This window comes from Vidua chalybeata, chromosome 2, assembly GCF_026979565.1.
Source record: "Vidua chalybeata isolate OUT-0048 chromosome 2, bVidCha1 merged haplotype, whole genome shotgun sequence".
Taxonomy (NCBI): Eukaryota; Metazoa; Chordata; class Aves; order Passeriformes; family Viduidae; genus Vidua; species Vidua chalybeata.
The window spans coordinates 72602075-72612241 of record NC_071531.1 but is presented as its reverse complement, the minus strand read 5'-3'; the positions used below and the strand labels follow the sequence as shown (position 1 = coordinate 72612241).

The 10167-nt window shown below is 51.4% G+C and overlaps 1 protein-coding gene across 1 annotated transcript; it reads left to right on the top strand.

The window, feature by feature from the left end:
- The first annotated feature begins 616 nt into the window (after positions 1–616).
- Positions 617–6627, top strand: NOP2 (NOP2 nucleolar protein). Its single transcript, XM_053935919.1, has 16 exons — positions 617–788; positions 865–910; positions 986–1077; positions 2157–2422; positions 2714–2757; positions 2879–3036; positions 3803–4002; positions 4105–4194; positions 4274–4361; positions 4454–4594; positions 4771–4910; positions 5175–5264; positions 5535–5657; positions 5747–5844; positions 5942–6072; positions 6172–6627. The coding sequence occupies exons 1-16, from the start codon at positions 683–685 to the stop codon at positions 6429–6431; spliced, it is 2073 nt and encodes a 690-aa protein (XP_053791894.1). The 5' UTR covers positions 617–682; the 3' UTR covers positions 6432–6627.
- The last annotated feature ends 3540 nt before the right edge of the window (positions 6628–10167 follow it).

The window sequence follows — 10167 nt, the reverse complement described above, 5'->3', positions numbered from 1 at the left end:
TGCACTACCATCATACATGCCATTTGGCATTTTTGGAGCTTCCTAAAAAGAAAGAGGGAATAGGGGGCAAGGGACAAAAGCAGCTTGAAGGGATCTAACTTGGTCTTAGTCCCCATCTGATGCTGGATCACACCTAGTCACTCAGCATTGAAAGAAGAGGTAGTCATGTCTTTATGCTGTATTAGAGAAGGTTTTGGGGCATCCTGGACTTCTGAGCAGAGCAGTAGATGCCCCTACCGTGGCACTGTTTAAGGCCAGGCTCCGTAAGGCATTGAGGAACCTGGTCTCAGGCGTGGTGTCCCTGCCCCTGGCATGGGTCTTGGGCTCGATCTTTAAACCTCTGCGCCCCTACCTTAACAGTGTGATTCTGTAACTCCTTTCCCCACGCCTTTCTCTGCTGCCTGCCTCGGGCTGTTTACCCCCTGCCCCGGCTGCAGGACCGCGCTCCCTCGCTGCCGGGGCCGGCAGGGCCGCTCCCGGTGCCGCCGTTCCCGCGGCCCCACGCGTCCCGGGGGCGGGCGGTCCGCGCCGTTGACGTTGCCGGCAGGGCCAATCAGCGATCGCGATGGGGGTCACTGGCCAATGGGCGGCGCGGGGGCGGGCCCGCGGCGGGCGCGTGCGCCGGGGCGGCGGGGAGCGCGGCACGTGTGGCGGCGGCGCGCGGGGGTCCCGCGGCGCGGCCATGGGGCGGAAGCTCGACCCCACCAGGAAGGAGAAGCGCGGCCCCGGGCGCAAGGCCCGCAAGCAGCGCGGGGCCGAGGTGGAGCTGGCCCGCTTCCTGCCGCCAGGTAAGTGCGGCCTGGACCGGCCCGCGGCCGCCCCGGGGCGCCTGCGGCCGTCTGACCGCCGCGTGTCTTCCCGCAGAGCCGGAGAGCGGCAGGAAGAAGCTCTCCAGTCACGGCAGAAAGAGGTGAGGGGGGCGGTTCGGCGGGCCGGGCCGTACGGGCCGGACCGGGGCTCATCGCCGCTTCCCCTCCCGATGCAGGGCTGCGAAGAGGCGGCTGGGAGCGGGCAGCGGCCCGGCGGGGAGGAGGCCCCTCGGAGGAGGCGGAGGAGGAGGAGAGCGGGAGCCGACGGGTGAGTGGAGCGGGTCCGAACCGGACTGACGGGCCGGCGGTCCTCAGTCCTGCTTCCCACCGGGCGCTGCCGCCACCGTTTTCAAGGCAAGGGACACGTGGAATTTCATTATTTTAAATCACAGAATCCTAGAGTTTCCTGAGTTGGAAGGGACCCACAAGGATAATTGAGTCAGCTCCTGGCCCTGCACAGGACCACCCCAAGAGCCACACCACGTTCCTCAAAGTGTTGTCCAAACACTTCTTGATCTCAGACGGGCTTGGTGCTGCGATCACTTCCTTGGGAACTTGTTGTAGTGCCCTCTGGGTGAAGAATCTTTTTGTGATATCCAACTTAAATCTCCCCTGACACAACTTTGATTGCCGTACCCTCAAGTCCTGTCATGGGTCACCACAAGGATCAGTGCCTGCCCCTCCACTTCCCTTCATGAGAAAGTTGCAGACTGCAATGAGGTTTCTCCTCAGTCTCCTCCAGGCTAAACAGACCAAATGACCTCAGCTGCTCCTCAAACAGCTTCACCTCCAGACCCTTCATCATCTTGGCCTTCTTTTGGGCTCTCTGTAATAGAAAATAACAATGAGTTCTATCTGATTTCTGGTGGCTGCCATGCCAGGAGGCAGTGTTGTCTGAAGAACTAGTCAAAGGTCTCTCTTCTGCACGTTAAATTCATTTTTTACTTATTCTCCATTTACAGCAAGGTTGTTGCAGGCTGCTTTTATAGCTGAGGTTTTAAGTCTTTGTGTTACATCTTGTGTAGCTGAGGAAACTTCTAAAGCAGAAAGAAGGAAGGCTAGACAAGGATTTGGGACAGAAGGTACCATAATATGTCAGAGCAAATACCATAAGAGTTTTGTGGCAGTGTTTTAATTTGGTAATTCTAGTTAGATCTCCTGAAAGGTCCACTGGGGGAGAGGTGAGAATATGCCCAGTACTTTAGGAGATGCAGAGAGCAAGCAGTCCCTCCCTCTGGACAGGCAGCTCAGGACTTGGACTAAGGCCTTTTTGTGTAACAACTGAAAAAGCAGAGCAGCTGATTTTGGAAATAATGCCTAACTTTTGACTGCTTCTTCTGCCTCTAGCTGAAGAGCAGCTGTCCCCACAGAAGGAGAAACGTGCTGTAAAGGCAGCAGGACAAACTGCCCGTGGCCGTTCTGGCTTCAGTGATGGCAATTCCAAGTGGCTGGCTCCAGCCAAAGCCAAGAAAACCCAACCTAAAGGAAATCACGTGGAATTATCCAGCGATGGTGAGGTGGAAGAGGGCAGCTGGGAGATGGAGGAGGAGGAGGATGGGAGCAGCGAGGAGATGGTGGATGATTACGGTGCCTCATCATCAGAGGAAGAAGAGGTAGGAACTTCTTGCCCTTAATTACACAAGGAATACTTGGTGTTGTTGGCTGAAAGGGACCCCTCAGGCCTGGGGGGGAAGGATGGCTTTAGTGGCAGTGGGTGGTGAGGTGGTGGAGAACTTTCCCCTTCTTTCCTTCACAAGAATGATTTCAAATTTAGCAGCCGATTCCAGCATAACATTCAGTGCTTTTGTTTGTTGTCCCTTTTAAACAGAGCAAGTAAATTTCACAGATGGTGGGAAGGGGACGACTGTGGATGGTTTTTGATTAGTCTTTTTGTCTCTACTTAGCTGCTGCCTATTGAAAAAGCTGCCCTGAAGCAGAAGCCTGACAGGTGAGTGTGTAGAGCCTTTCCTGGATAGATGAGGAGCCTGTGTTGTTATTCTTCTGTCTTTTGTGCCATCTGAGAAATGGTAGTTGAGAAGCAGCTGTGTGATCCTGTTCTTTGTCCTTAGGGAAGGCCTCAGTGAAGATGACAGCGAGGAGGAAGAGGAAGCAGAGGAGGCAAGCAAGCAGAAAATGGGACAGAAAGAAGAGGGGCCTGATCTGCAGCTCAACTTGGATATAGATGAACAATTTAAACTGCCAACTAGCGAAGAGATTGAGAAGGAGGATATCCTTTTTATCTGTGACATCCATAAGCCATGTGTATGATGCAGCACGGGGCCTGGATACAACCAAAGAGCTTCCCTTGGACTTTTATCATGCATATTGCTTAGCAAAAGTGTCTCTGCATGACATGGTATTTTTAGCTGAGCTGTCCTAATAGATAGTGTATAATGCTGTGCTTCTGTATAGCACAGTTAGGAAATCTGTGACGCCCTGTATGGGGCTTGGAACCTGCCCTAATTTCCTTTCTAGTCCTAAATACATATGGATGACTTATTATGTGGTTTGTTCCTCTCTACCCTGATTTTCCTGGTGGGTGTTTGTGTAACCCATTCCCAGAGTTGCTGATGAATTCAGCAATTCTGGCATCCAAAGTGCTTGCTGCTGGACTTTGGTGATTTTAATTTCCTGCCTCCCTTCTTACTCTCCTCTATACCGCTTGGTTGCCCTTGGGGAATTTCTGGTCTCTTTTTTTTCTGCAGGTAATGCTTTCAGTATTAAAACACTACATTTGTTGGGGTTTTTTTTTCTGTTTTGCTCTGTTTATCTAATTCTTTTAAACACCCTCTAGTTCTGCCTTGTGAACTTTTTTGTCCAGTTTCATCCTTTGAATCCTGCATCTGCTGAGCTCTGATGGAAGCAGTATTCCAGCAGAGCCTTTCTGGCGCAGGCACTGTTGTGGCGCACGTGTCCAGCACGGCTGATTGTACTTCTAAAGATCCCCTGTGCGAGTTCCTTGGCTATTGGTGATTCCTTGACGGTGTTCCCACCTGCTGAGCCACCTGACCTGCACGTCATTCACCAGCGTATCCAGGGCAACATGGAGGTGCTGCAGGACTTTGGGGTGAAGCGGGAGGAGGGGCGTTCCCGGCAGGAATACCTCGCGCTGCTGCGCCGGGACATGGCTGCCTACTACTCCTACAGCGACTTCCTGCTCACCAAGCTCATGGACATCTTCCCGCTCCCTGAGGTGGGATCCTGCCCTGCCCATGGCTGTGCTGACCAATGGGGGTTTGGCTGCCTCCCTGAGAATTCATTTCTACCTCTGTTCTCTGCCCCTTCTTCCATACAGCTGATAAACTTCCTGGAGGCTAACGAGGTTCCGCGCCCTGTCACCATTCGCACCAACACACTGAAGACGCGTCGGCGGGACCTGGCACAGGTGAGCAGGAGCCAGTGGCTGTGTCCTGAGCTGCCTGTACCCCAGAGCAGCGTCTCAGTCCCTTCTCCTTGCCTTGCAGGCTCTCATCAACCGTGGCGTGAATCTTGACCCCTTGGGGAAGTGGTCGAAAACGGGACTTGTTATTTATGACTCCACTGTGCCCATTGGTGAGATCACCTTTACCGTACAGGGCTGAGCTCACCCGCTCCTGCTTCCCTTTCTTTCATGTGTCATCTTCTGTTCTGCCTTCCCTGCCCAGGTGCCACCCCAGAGTATCTGGCTGGACACTACATGCTGCAAGGAGCCTCCAGCCTTCTCCCTGTCATGGCGCTGGCTCCACAGGAGAATGAGCGCATCCTGGATATGTGCTGTGCCCCAGGAGGCAAGACCAGCTACATAGGTACCACCCTGGAGCCTTGGGAGGGCTGCTCTGTCAAGTGAGGCATTTCCATTGGTCCACACAGAAAGGGGGAATAGAGGGGGACTGAACTCGAGGAAAGGAGGGGGTGGCTGTCACTGGAGACAAAGGCACGTGAGGTTTTCAGTCCCTTGCTGGTGTGTTTTGCCCTCTGGCAGCTCAGCTTATGAAGAACACAGGGATGATCCTGGCTAATGACAGCAGTGCTGAGAGGCTACGTAGCGTGGTAGGGAATTTGCACCGCCTGGGAGTCACCAATGCTGTTGTGAGTAACTGCGATGGACGCCAGTTCCCCAAGGTACGTTCCTGTTTGCAGTGCTAACCCAGAGCTGCTGTGCTGTCCCTTTAGTGAAGTCGCGCTCACCAGAGTCACCTGTCACAGGAGGATGAGCAGAGCTGCTGGGGAGTGTGTTTGTTATTTGATACAGAGGCAGGAAGGCGGACAGGGAGGAGGGAGAAGGAGTGTTTCCTGCCTTCCCAGTCTTCCGGTTTCCCTTCTAGTCTTGGCCTTGTTTTGAGTCCCCACCTGTGAGTGTAATTCCAAATCTACATCTGCCTGTAGGTTCTTGGAGGATTCGACCGTGTCTTGCTTGATGCTCCTTGTAGTGGAACAGGTGTCATTTCCAAGGATCCTGCTGTCAAAACCAACAAGGTGGGTGGCAAGTGCAGACTCAAGTATGAGTCATGAGAGGAAAGCCTTTGGGGGCAGCTTTGTTCTTAAGAGATACCTACAATACATTTTTCCTTTTCTTTCTTATTCTGTGTGTTGTACCAGGGCTAGTTTTTTGAGACTACTTCTGCAGAAGATTTCAGACTCTTGTACATTATATGTGCTTTGCTTTCCTGTCATTCTCTCATCCACAGCAGAGGCCTGGGGTGCTTCCCTGTGCCTGTGGCATCCTAACCTTTCTTTCTCCCTCAGGATGAGAAGGATATTCAGCGTTGTGCCCACCTGCAGAAGGAGCTAATTCTTAGCGCCATAGATTCAGTCAATGCTGCCTCAGAGACAGGGGGCTACATTGTCTACTGCACTTGCTCCATCATGGTAGGTGCCTTCTACCACGATCTGCTGTGGTCACCTCCTCCTCCTCAGGAGATGGTGGGTTTTGGATCCTAATGCTTAGCCTCTGGCAGGTGGAGGAGAATGAGTGTGTTGTGGATTATGCCCTGAAGAAACGCAATGTCCGTTTGGTGGCCACAGGCCTGGACTTTGGCAAGGAAGGCTTCACCAGGTGCGTGCCGGGTCACAAGCTGCACGTGTGACTGCTCCTCGGTGGCCAGGTTTGAGCAGAGGCGTTCTATCACTCCTCACCCCACTGCCTCCTACAGGTTCAAGGACCGTCGCTTCCACCCGTCCCTCAAGTCTACGCGGCGTTTCTACCCCCACACGCACAATATGGATGGGTTCTTCATCGCCAAGTTCAAGAAGTTCTCCAATGCCATCCCTCAGGCACAGAAAGGTAACGTAGTGCTGGAGCTCAGCTGATCTGGCTGGGCCTGCCCTCGCAGGCTGCTTCCCTGCAGAAGGCTCTTCTCACAGCACCTTTCTCTCCTTTCAGATGAAGAGCCTGCTGTGGAGGCGGCAGCTCCGTCCGCTGTCCCTGATCCCATCATCTCGGAGCCTCCGCCAAAAAAGAAGAAACTTGAGGAATCAAAAGCTGACAAAGAGCAGAAATTGCCCCAACCTGCTTTGAAGAAGAAACGTTCATTGCAAGCACAGAGGAGACCCTTGAAGGCTGTCCGGCCTTTTCTCAAAATGATGCGGCCTAAAGTGCCTACTAGGAAGAAGCAGCATAGAGTGAAAGCAAATGGACAGTGAGAGGAACTGCTTTTCCACGTGTTGGTCCCTTCCTTGGAGAACAAAGGCTGCTGCAGCTCTGTGTGTACCCCCACTTTGCTGCTCTGTGCAGATCATCTCTGCAGCTCTGAGCACCTGGGACAATGATAGCCCCCTTTGCTCCTTTCCCTTTGCATCAATGACTGATGCACTGATCCATTAAAAGTTTTATACTCTTGCTCAAGTCTTGTTCTTTTTCCTTAGAACACAAAATACAGAATTCTGCTGTGTCCCCTTATTCCTTTGCAGCAGAAACCCCTCTTACTCCCAGGTAATGCTCTGGCATTTCTGGTGTCTGTCCTTATTCCCTATAACGGGGATGTTTGTGAACAAGCAGTGGGAGCTGAAATCCTTGCTGCCTGCATGAAGGCTGTATTGTGTGGAGCTGTCAGCTGACTGCTTTGTCTGGCCAAGGCTCTAGCCCAGAGGTTCCCTAGTTCCCCGTTGTCACTTAGTTCACTCTTGTGACTGTCCCCATTTCACCATTTTTCTAGTCTTTAGCAGTGTCTCAGTATTTGGCCTCCCAGACTTGAGCAGGAATTTGCTTTTGGTTTGTGGAGCTGTGCAGTGAAGTTCTTTTTGCCTTTATGTTCACCCAGATGCAGCTGCTTCTCCTTAAGACACAGTGAGCAGTGGTCTGGGCTGTTTCTATTTAAATGTCCTGGTCTGCTACATGTGAGGCTGCAGCTTTCCACTCTATCGATGTCACCAGGCACAGAGTGATCAGCAGAAACTGAAGGAACCTGCTGTGATGGGTGCCCAGGTAAACACAAAACAGCACTTAAAAAACATGAGCAACAAAAAAGGCCTAATCCTGTTATTGCTCCCTGGCCCATCAAACCTGGGCTATGCTGGTGGATTGTCTGCCCACACTTTGGTGGGTCACTGGCAGCTGGTCCTCCGGCTTGTGATCTGTCTGCTGCCTGGTTCTCAGGCCCCCTTTCCTGCTTGCAGGCTAGCCCAGCTTGCAGTTAGCCACACCAACCAGCAGCATGCATGCCTGCAGGGAAAACAGCTGGGATTAGCTTAGTGCCAGGCCAGGACAGATGGTGGTAACTGGGAGCAGGGCTCAGCCACACCGACCAGCAGCCAATCTCCATCTGATTGGCTCCTACTTATTCCTCTCTCCATTTCCCATGCTCAATTCTCCTTGATTTAGCTTGATGCCTCCCTTTCTCCTCCTTCGATCCTTCCCCTCAACATCCCATAGTAAATTTTGCTCCCATAATCTTCCTTGAAACATTGCACGATAAACTTTACACACTCCTGCAGTTTCCCTCAAACATCCCATCACAGATCTGCTCTTTCCCACGAAGCCCATGATAATGCTGCTTTTTTATCTGTTGTGAAGTTTCTGGCTGAAGCCCTTCAAGGTTGCACTTGAGTGATTCCTGTAATGGTTCAGTCTCTCAGTGTCTCAGGAGTCCTACTCTTTGTTACAGACCTTGTTATCTTCTGCTTTTTAGGGCTTATCTATCTGTGTTTTATTTACTATAATCCTGTTTGGAGTGGAGGGGGGAACTGACTTTATCATTTTGTGTTGAATAACCACTAAACAAATATCCTCATAGCTGAAAATTAACTTTTTCCCCATGCTTCCCCATGTGAATTAGGTCAGGGAGGAGCCTCCGAATGCAACTGTCTCACTTTGGGCTTGTGTCTGGATTGTTGGATACAGAGGACCCAAGGGATGATTTTCAGCATCTTTCAGAATAATTAAATAAATGCTAGGTGCAATAGCACTCAAGGGAAGGAATTACTGCTTCAATACTGCATTTCTAGTATCCCCCATCTGCATAAAGACTGTAAAACTGGGAAATGTTCAGAAAGGACAAACGCACCCTAAGTTTTGGTGAGAAAAGCAGCAAGAGCCTCTTTAAGCCTGGGCCTGTCTTTTTGGAGCCTGTCCTTTCGGGAGCGATGCTGATCTGTCCTGTGTTGTTGCTGCTGCCTGCTGAGGCAACCATGTGAGTGTGCAGCCTCAGTTTGAGAACCAGTTTATCTTGATAACCCCATCAGCAGGGATAGAGTTTTCCTGGCTGGGATCCCAAGGTAACAGTCTGGCTTCCAGCAATGTCCAAATTATGTTGGAATTTCAGCCCTGAAATGCAGGAATAGCCACTGCTTTAACTGTGTCAAGAAAACTTCTCTCTTGCTGAGCATTGTTCCAATCACTTGGCATGCCTGCAAACCTTTTGTTATAGCTGGGAAGAGATGGAATAAATTTTCATCTCTCTTTGGTGGTTTGATCTCTTGTTCTTGATTTCAGCTGTTGCAGTTATCACTGCTCAGAGAGATAATGAGTGTGACACATAATGAGTGTGACATTGAAATGCCACCATTGAGCTTCAGAGGCAGTACTGGGGATGCAGCAGCTGGGGACAAAGCTTGGTGGTTTCCTCTGCATTCTGGTACAAGGCTGTGGTCATATTAGGCTTGTGCTTGCAGCTGCCTCCTTACTCTGGGAATCTTTTGTTACCTGAAAGCTGAGATTTCTGGAGAATGTGACTGCTGGATCATCTTTCAGTACCTTCCTTTAATGTGTTTTAATATCTGAAAGCTGCTGATAACGAGGCTTGCGAGAGCTGAGACAGAGCAAAGCAAGAACGGAGGCAGAGCAAGGATTGAAAGCAGATCTGAGGGGTAAAAATGCTGTCACAGATGAAAAGCTTGTTGAGAGAAGTCGTGATATCTGTTCCACTGTGCTGCGTGCAGTCCTTCTCCCCAAACTGGGAGTCTGTTGGAGAAGCCTTATCAGGGCACAATGAAGACAGCCAGCTGGCAGCTCCTGCCTTGCAGGCTCCAGCAGCTCCCCTCTGCACGCCAGGAGGGAGAGGCAGGCCCTGCACTGCTGCACCCTTGGGGTGGTGCAGGAAGGAAAATGAAGACTTCTGGGGACAAGAGTGTGTAATGGAAAGAGAAGAGACTCCAGTAGCAACGGGGGTCAGTCACTGACTCCAGTGATGTCATGTGCTGTAATGTCTGCTCCGGGCCAGGCGTGCTGCCTCTGGCTGCATTGCCTCGTGTCTGGCTGTGTCCTGAGGAAGGGGCTGAAATCCTGCACTGCACATTTCAGGGACTTGGGTATGAAATCTGGATCTTTGTGCACACACTGCATTGCACATAACACCCAGAGATACAGACACTTTTGTAGGAGCTGAATCCACAAATGGCCAAAGTCCTATCAGTGGGTCTTGCTCCCCCAGGCTGTCCATCCCTGCTAGGGAGGATGTGGAGTTCCTGAGGACGATGTCTGCAAGTCCCACCTGCCTGATGGAGTCAGGGGGAAATTGCTGAGAAGGTAAAGTCAGTTGGGTCCTGGGCTCTAGTACTGCCTAGAACTGCCTTCTCATGAAGACCTGGCTCCAAAACTCCCCCCCCCCCACCCCGAAGTGATGTTTGTGTATTTTTAGAAGAAAATCCATTCCCTCCTTTGCTGTTAGACAGGAACATTTCTATGTGTTAAGTTTGGCCATCACCCACCTGCTGCTGGCAATTGCTCCTCTCCACCAATTTCTCCACATTTGCACCCAAATCCAGGCAGCTGACTGGCCTGATGACTTTGCTAGGCCCAAAAGTTGTGTGTGCATTGCAACACCTCCCTCTGGTTGTGGGTAGAAGCAATTTTATGGGTCAATTTTAGTGAAGAATCTTGGAAGTTGGAAGACTTGAGAGTTTACACAGAAATACTTCAGCAGTGTTGTGCAAGGGAGAAGGT

Bases quoted from the DNA above. Each gene is read 5' to 3' on its own strand.
- NOP2 (XM_053935919.1), top strand. From the start codon at position 683: ATGGGGCGGAAGCTCGACCCCACCAGGAAGGAGAAGCGCGGCCCCGGG. The intron at 2,758-2,878 runs GTGAGTGTGTAG...CTTTGTCCTTAG, and splicing joins CTGAAGCAGAAGCCTGACAG to GGAAGGCCTCAGTGAAGATG. The intron at 4,195-4,273 runs GTGAGCAGGAGC...CTTGCCTTGCAG, and splicing joins GTCGGCGGGACCTGGCACAG to GCTCTCATCAACCGTGGCGT.